Raw genomic sequence first — 8613 nt, forward strand, 5'->3', positions numbered from 1 at the left:
AGATGTCAAAAGGTCAAATGATCTTAAACTTCAGCACCAGAGTTTTACAAATAAATAGGAATTCCTCGTCCTCCATTCTCAGTCTAGTTTATACAAAGTTCAGGTGCGTGTCCTTGTCCACTCCGTAGTTACCTTTGTGCTCCTCGAACAGATTGCTCAGTTCGTCCATATACAGCTGGTGGAGGGCGTCGAGTTCTTCGGCGGTCGGCTTCTTGTTCTTCTCCACCCGAATTGGCCGTCCGACTGCAGAGAGGTGACAAAGTGCAGCGAGCTTCGTGTCAGTGCTTCATGTCATCTATGGTTTGCGGTATGGCTTTTGTGATACTGTCAAGACGTACAGTATCTTCATCTAAAACACGATGGCATGACTCAGGGATGCATGTCAACCAACCCCAGAAGGCCGTGGTGTGTGTCAGCATCAGTTTGTGTGGTTTCAGCAAACCCTGCTTTTTTATCTGACCGTTGATCACATTCACTGAAACTCAACTCAGTGACATTAGATGCTTCTCCCAAAGTTGCTAACTCATTGGGAAATATATGAGCAAAAGTGCAGTGATACTGTAGTTCAGATTTTTCCTGCCGGATGATATCTAAAGCAAGGCATCTTTTCTTGTTCTTAGTGGTGGATTATCAAAGCTGCTTACTCACCTACTGTACTAATGGGTTTCCTGTAGGGCATGAGACCAAAGGAGTACTGGAAAATGCCACGTGCGTGGAAGAGAGGCAGGGAGATACCCATGAGGCTTTGCAGCCGTTCCTGTGTCCATCGAAGCCGAGTCCCCTTCGGGTTTTCCACCTGATCAAACACTTCATTCTCTCCGAAAGAGAAGACTGGTACCAAATGAGCTCTGAGACATTGTAATGAGAAAAGGTTGTTTGATGATTAAACAAATACTTTTCAGTGCTTGAAATCCATGTAATTTACATTTATTACACTATACATTATTTATTCAGTTATTTTTCCTCTTTCAAAATTAATCTCGAAAACAGACTATGTGATTTCCCAGGAAATTCCATGCAAGTAACTTGAATAAGCCTCTGTTTCATAAGGCCACACTCAAGCTGCAAGAACCTAAAATGAATAGTATGACACAATCCTTTCAATAAGCCATAAGACCTCAGAGAATTAGCGGCGGCAGAAAACTTCCTTCATCCCTGTGAGGCTGTCTGCTCTTACCCGTGTTCCATTGCCATTTTGATGAAGCCTTTCTTATGGGCCAACAGTACATTGTAGGTCCCGGGGTGGGCATCAAGGGCCTCTGGAGCCCCACCAACAGCAATCACAACAGCGTTGCCTCCACGCCTTTGGTTGAGAGGATAAGTAGCACTCTCTTTGTCTGAGGGAATCAGACCTGCATCATTGTAACAAAAAACAAGTCAATTAACAAATGTAATCAAACCCAGTATATTTTTCTTAGTATAAATATGTATTTTGAGTTAAATAGACAGTTGAAGTGTGATTCAAAGGTCTCTGGCACACACCTGCACACATGATGTAGTCTCTAAAGAACGGGGATCTAAACCAAAGGTTCAACATGAGCAGGTAGCTGGTGATGCCTGGGAACAGCTGTCTGAAGCTGGTAGCGTAGGTGCAGAAGTTGGTAAAGGCTCCTGCCACTAGCACGCCATGAGGATGGAAACCCAGGACGTAGTTGTGCCTGGGGTCTAAGTCAGCTGTCTTCACCAGCTGTGGGAAGAAAAAGAACCGTGTGAATATTAAACCATCAGTCCCACTCTGGTTCTACTTTATATTTGAATATGGATGCATATTCATAAACATATTATGGACTATAAAGTACAGACATGAAGTTAATCATGTGAACATTTGGTTATTGATTATGTGATTCTTTCCAAGAAGGTTAACAGTGTCGTATTGCAGTGGCCCCGCTGGCTGCAGTCCAAACATGTGCCTCAATATCCCAGTTTCAACACCGACCCTCTGAACCTGCTCTCAGCTGCCCTGTCTGTGGCCTCGGCAATCAAAAGCCCAATTTTGAGCCATCCTTTCTTTCTTTTTTCATTTAGTATTTTTATTTAGTGCTTCTTTATACTTTTACTTTAATACTTGTCAGAGGTAAATATTGGGCTACTTACTTCTAGTTAAATTTCACAGTTACACTAGCACAAGAAAGTGTGTAAAACCTTTAAATTCACCGGGGTTTCTGTGTAATATATGATCTTAATTTAAATCACTATAGAGTTGGTTGCAGGTTAAATTTCACAAAAGTTTTGTTTATGAAATCTGTAACTTTTTTAATCTATTTTAAGACAAATTTACCAGACCTGAAAAAAAATCTTCCCCCAAGCAGTCAATGTCCTCCTACACGTTGCTTTTATTCTCCTCCCCCTGTGCAGCACTGTTTAAAATGAATATACCACACTAACTATTATTTGGTCTGCATTTTCTGCACAATAACACTGCCTCTTGTCGTCTATACAACCAATTATACTTCAGATTCTGACCTAATCTGTCCAGGAGTTACAATGATGTTGCTGAATTTACAACAGACTGTTAAAAAAATTATTAAAATCAATCGAAACTAGGCTTATCATCGTTTTCATTCCACACATTCTTCTTTCTCTTTAAAACCTGGAGCCTCCATCAACCATAACCCACTGCAAACACGTCGGTTTGAGATTCAGGTGCATTATGTTAAAAGTGTTCAAAATTTAGAGTTGTGAACATACACATGCCTTAAAACCTCCGATTTCTGGTGAGCTCACAAAACGTTTCACTTTCAGCAGTGATATTTGAAAAAAGCTTCTGGTTTCAAACTCTTACATCATTTTTGCACCGTAAAGCTCAAACATTTGAGACAAATAGCTTTGACAAACATATTTTTAAATTTCAGAGGCATGTCAGTGTCTAAAATTGGTGGAGTTTCCCTGTAATGCTTTGTAAGTATTGATTAGTACAGATTAGCTTGTTCACTAAAAGAGGGGATGAGAGTTTAGAGGTTTACTACAGTCAAAATGAGCCTTTGCAACCCTGTAAGCTAACAGTAAAACTCTGGTGTTTGAAATAACACTTTCTGATCATTAACCGCTGGTGGCTTGATAAGCTATCTGGACTGGTGCTGTTTGTGTGCCTCGACAAGCCCACATTGAGTAGAAAAATAAGAAAGGTCAAGGATAAGGAATTACTCGTCATGTGCTGGAGTGTGTGCTGACACAGTATATGTTTTTGTTAAATATTTTTTTCTCGTAGCAATCAGATATAGAAGGTGAAAAAAAATCAACACGTCTGTACTGTTAAAGCAAGACAAAGCTGCCATGTTGTTCTGCGTCGGAGTTGTTTGTATTGTGGGTTCCTCCTGCCACCAGGTCACACAGTTAATCATTAACTCGAGTCCCACTAATGAAGCTCAAAGAACCGTCCTCCTGTAACCAGGTGGATCACGATATCATTTTTATAATTCTGTAATTCACGCTAAGGTCAATGATTTTAGTTTATTAAATTTACTGGATCAAAAGTGTTTCCTTTTTTGGATCCACATATACACCCAGAAAGTTTCCTAGTTTACCACTGAAAACCTTTTTCCACTGTTTTCATCCCAAACTCAATTCTAATTCAACATCTCGCTAAATTTAACAATAAGACGCTGGAGCCAACAGGCAAATCGCATACTGTAGCTCTGTATAAAGTCAGGACACATGGGGAAACGGAAAGCCACGCTCTTTCCAAAACCACCTCACGTACCGCTCAAGTTCACTAATCAACATGTTGTGGCTGGTGTGTTTAATCCATACAAAAACCAAAATGAAAAAAAGACAGTTGTGGTTTTACTGGAGGTTATGTGCTTGTGTTTTGGCTGACAGTTTCCTGGTTTGTAGTCTTCACACCAATACAATATCTACCAACCTCCCAATGATACAATGTTCATGGAATCTTTTTTTGTTGTTGTTGTTATTGTTGTTCCCTGAATTTTAAATAATGTTCACTAAAAACATTTAAGTAGATATTGGAATAACCTTGTATGAATATTTCTGCAAAGCATTTGATGTTTTAAAGCATGTCATCTTACTCTAAAATAGCAACTTGCTACTGAAAACATTTTAAGAATCACTGCATAATGTTCCGAAACAGAGTTTTTACATTTTAAGAATGTTATGACAAAATATTTTTATATTTAGAACGTTTTTAGAGAACATTATCCACACCTTTAAGAAGAACATTCTGGCAACCAAAAAGAAAGTTCCCTCTGCAAACATTAGTAGAGCATTGCATAATATTTCTAAATGTTTCATCAGAAAAAAAAAAAAAAAAAACTCTTGCTGTGTAACTGTCATCTGGCTGTAGCTGTAGCTTATTATCTATAAATAATTAAGCCCATAAGCTTTATTTATTTGTTCATATTTTCATCAAACTGTCAACTAAAGCAAAAAGTGAACATCCCAGAATATCACACTTTTGCTTCAAACACACTTTTAAATTTTTTTTTTTTTATAGTCCTTTACATTTACATTACAGTTCATATAATAATATAATGATAATGGCCTTAACTCATTTATCATTTTTTTGTATGACCCTTTCTTGTGTAAAGCCCTGATGTTCCTGATGTTTAGAGGATGTAGACACACAAAATCAGGGCTGCCGACAGCCAGTTAGTATAATTGTATGTCTTAGTGTGTATTTTGTTGTAAATCAGATCCTTTTCAAAGGTTTTGTAAAATCAAGATGTGGACATATGTGCTGTCGGTGCTTACGAATGAATTTGCGTCACTCTCTCGTCTAAATGTACTTTTGTCGCGAGCACGCATCAGCTGGTGAGCTCTTAGTCAGAGTGGGTGATGGTGTAATTAGAAACGGTGGGAAAAGACACACCGATGAAACTAATTAGGCTCTTTAAAGCACACTGCTTCTCTTCACCCTTACATGGACTCTTTGTTTCAGCCTTAATGTGGCATACAGTCAGATGATCCTGGATTCACTGTGAAATGGGTAAATGGTGAATTTTAGAAGGTTTTTTTTTTATTTTTTCTCAGAAGTGACTCAAGTACAAACCTCCATCTGCATCACACGAGATCTCTGATGAAAGTACAGGACTACCAGACAAGCAAAAAAGTCAATATATAATTCTCATTTCTGTGCATGAAGATATGCGGATTTCCCTCATTTTTTCACTGGGATGTCAGAATGGATGTTGAAAGACTTGAAACACACAAGGAGCCCAGGTCAAAATAGGAGCCAAAACAAAAGTGTTGCATTCAGACAAAAATCGTACAAATTTAGTGTATTTCACTTTTTTGTTCTTTGCTTCAAAATTGTATACAACGTAGATGACCTGCAGCTATCGTACACTTACAGTAGCTGTGGAGATTTGTTCCAACATTTTGTATATATATATATATAATATGTAGAGAGAGAGAGAGAGAGAGAGAGAGAGAGAGATAGATAGATAGATAGATAGATAGATAGATAGATTGATAGATAGATTGGGGAAATTTTTTTAAAGAAGGAAAATAGAAAAAAGCTCAGATAGCTCCATGATGAAGACGATGTAGGTGGGTTTTTTGAAAGAAAAAAAAAAAAAAAAACATTTTGTGAAATTTTGTAAATAATTTTAAATTCTGCATATTTTGAGACATCAACCATGATATAGTAGATTTAATAACATGTTTGTATTAACTATTTAGGTTCATTTGTGCAGAGCTATTTAACACTGTTGTCGTTGCACTCTGTCTTATCAGCACAGTCCAAAGTATATGTCTTGCCTAGGAGCAAAAAGTATATCCATGTAATGTGGTGCATGTTGTCAACAGGAGTTCAGTTCACTGTCGATTTCACACAAGGTACTATTCAGCTATTTCTGAAGGGTAAAAAAAAGAAATCTCACAGCTGACATCTGGTGTTGATGAATTTGTTATAAAATACCGGGCTCATGATCAAAAGCCAGAAGTCACTTTTTTATTTGAAGTCACAGACACACTCCTCATACATGACCACAAGAGGGACACAATCAGCTGCAGGAGACAAGCTCATAATGTGCAGTCAAAACTAATGACATATTTGGTTATATATATTGACAATATATCCAAATTCTTGTAATTTAGACTAGATAGTGAACATTTTTTTCAATATCACTTACAAAGATGCAGTGGACAGAAATGCATTTGATCAGTCACCAGACAACAAAACAGTTTCCTGTAAGATCTTGGGAGGCTTCGTGTTTACAGCACCTGGACTTGAAGATGTTCTGATGTTCTTTTCTCAGACTTGCACAGGTAAATCAAACCCATATGTGGACTGCAGGGCTGCTTATACAAGTGATGGGGGCATGCACGGTGTACATAGTGAACAACTTGTCCTCGGGTCAAAATGACCCGCAGCTGTGTTCAACCAAGTTCTATTTTATTTCTATATTTTTTATATTTTTTGGGGATCATTGGTCATCATTCTTTAAAGAAACCCTCACAGCCTCCTTGTCACCAATGATCCCAAAAAATATGAAAATAAAATAGAACTTGGTTGAACACAGCTGCGGGTCATTTTGATCCAAGAACAACACGAGGGTTAAATGCTCTCTCTCACCTTGACGGGGAAGTAATCCCGCATGTGTTCCCAAAGTTTGAGGCCACACAAGAAGGGTACCCTACGGCCTCCACGTGACGGAGTGTTGTAGTCAAAGAACCACCAGATGGCGTAGAGCACGCTGATCAGCCAGAAGCGAGTGAAGAGCAGGTAGAAGAAGAGCAAGATGCAGGTGGGTGCTGAGGAGGGAAAGGATTTGTGTAGTGAGCAGCAGCAAGATCAGACTGTAAACAGGTACATTATACAACCATCCACTCCGAACTGGCATCATACAATAGACACTATTTGACTCAACAAACTGGTTAAGAAGGCCGGCTCCATAATTGGCTGTAAACTCGACAGTCTGGAAAAGGTGGTGGAGAGGAGGTCGCAGAAGAAACTTTTCTCCATATTGAATAATCCGGACCACCCTCTCCATCTACTGCAGGGACAGCGGAGCACTTTATTTCCAAAAGACTCCTCCAGCTCCGCTGTCACAAGGACCGAAACAGGAGATCATTCATTCCTATTATTTAGCTGTTTTCACGTTTAGCTTTGGTATTATTGGTTTCACAGTTCAGTTAAAACACTTTTTTTCAAAAACAGCATCAATAAATGCTTCATAAAATATTTTTAAATCAGAGATCAAATTATCTGCAAATATGTGGTAGAATTTGAAAATTGTTCTGTTTTAGCGTTGAGATACAGCAGTGAGTCTTTCACCTGGTTGTATGAGAAATTATTTATAATTGCATTCCAATGTGGCATATTGTGTATTTGTATGATTCACATTATATTCGATTTTTTTTTTTAGCCTGAAGGAAAGGTTAAAAAAATGATTAAAATCAAGTGTGTATGATTGTCACAACAATCACTAAACTACCAGCTATCTGAGTCACTTGTCTCATTTCCTGCGACTGAGAGTTTGTGAAAAGTATTTCGAAAATGAGGAAATAGTTAGCTATAAGTAAAGGATAATTGGTTGGAAATGTCTGTCACTTCGAGTGCCAGTAGTATTAATGCAAACTTGACAAACCGAGTGAAAAAAAAAAAAAAGGATTTTTTTTTTTTTTTTTTTTTTTTTTGCATGAAAAGAAGTATTTACTTCTAACTCCTAAATGCTGACATTATTCACTTTCGTATGTGTAGTTAACACAGCTAAATAGCATCTGGTTTAAAGTTGATTCAAACAATGACAGAAGAATGGGGGGTGTGTCACATAAAAAAATGTGAGAATCACTGATATACCACCTGTCTTTCAGAGGTGAACAAAAGTAGAGATGCTGTTTGATAAGATATTGTAACTATTCAATATTCAATGTAACCTACTGTAAGTTCAAATGCTCTCTGCTCCGGTCACGTCCTGCTTGGCATTCTCTGCTGGCAGTTCAAGTCACTTTAAACAACTATTCTCTGCCGTTTGTATTAACACACGCTTTTACCAAAAAAGCAGCTTAACCGGCATGTTTCAACAGCTTCTGCGATGCACTGAAGACCAACTGGGCCAGAGTTGTACATCATGTTCATTCCATTAATACTCCATCATTTCTAGAAAACATCCACACTCACCAAGGAAAAGGAAGGAGAAGACCCACAGCACCACCGAGCTGGTCTGCAGTCTCCTTTGGAGCGATACATCCAAGGGGGCAAAATTGATCTTCATCTTTCCCACAGGAGAAGAGAGACAAACCGAGACGCTGCAGTGAGGGCGAAGAAGGAGAGCAAATGAAGTTTGGGTCCAAAGTCTGCCCCCTTTCAACTCTCCCCTCTTACCTCGTTTTGACAGGCTTATCTTAAGCACTCATTGCAAGGTTTGATTTCTCAATCCGTATCTGCAGCAATCAGACTTTTGACCCTGCATGTAAGAGTTTAAATGGAGATTTCAGGCAAAAACAACGAGCCACGCGTTAGTGGAAGAGACGTCTGTCAAAAAGACTTTTCGTTCTGCTTTTATTGTGCTTGAACTTCCTGCAATTCATGGAGTGTAGTCAGCGGTTTGCCTGTTTGCACAATATGTGGATTTTTATAGACGTAAGGGCAGCCCCACCTGGTTGACAATCCTGCAACTGCAGTTCAGTGAGATACGGATGGCAATAAAGGTC

At 38.7% G+C, this 8613-nt stretch overlaps 1 protein-coding gene across 1 annotated transcript in view; it reads right to left on the reverse strand.

Moving 5' to 3' along the window:
- The window catches only part of mogat2 (monoacylglycerol O-acyltransferase 2), an 8570-nt gene extending 352 nt beyond the window's left edge, over positions 1–8218 (reverse strand). Inside the window, exons 1-6 of the mRNA XM_069722705.1 lie at positions 8081–8218; positions 6533–6711; positions 1483–1687; positions 1178–1352; positions 649–848; positions 1–243 (exon numbers count right to left, since the gene is read on the reverse strand). The exon at positions 1–243 is cut by the window's left edge and continues 352 nt beyond it. Coding sequence (XP_069578806.1) covers positions 89–243; positions 649–848; positions 1178–1352; positions 1483–1687; positions 6533–6711; positions 8081–8174 — 1008 coding nt within the window. The 5' untranslated portion in view covers positions 8175–8218 and the 3' untranslated portion in view covers positions 1–88. The remainder of the gene's footprint in view (positions 244–648; positions 849–1177; positions 1353–1482; positions 1688–6532; positions 6712–8080) is intronic.
- Between the last annotated feature and the right edge of the window lie 395 nt (positions 8219–8613).

This window comes from Brachyistius frenatus, unplaced genomic scaffold (genome assembly GCF_029030835.1).
Source record: "Brachyistius frenatus isolate BFR_SWC_R1_liver_20210118 unplaced genomic scaffold, ASM2903083v1 Contig_301, whole genome shotgun sequence".
Taxonomy (NCBI): Eukaryota; Metazoa; Chordata; class Actinopteri; family Embiotocidae; genus Brachyistius; species Brachyistius frenatus.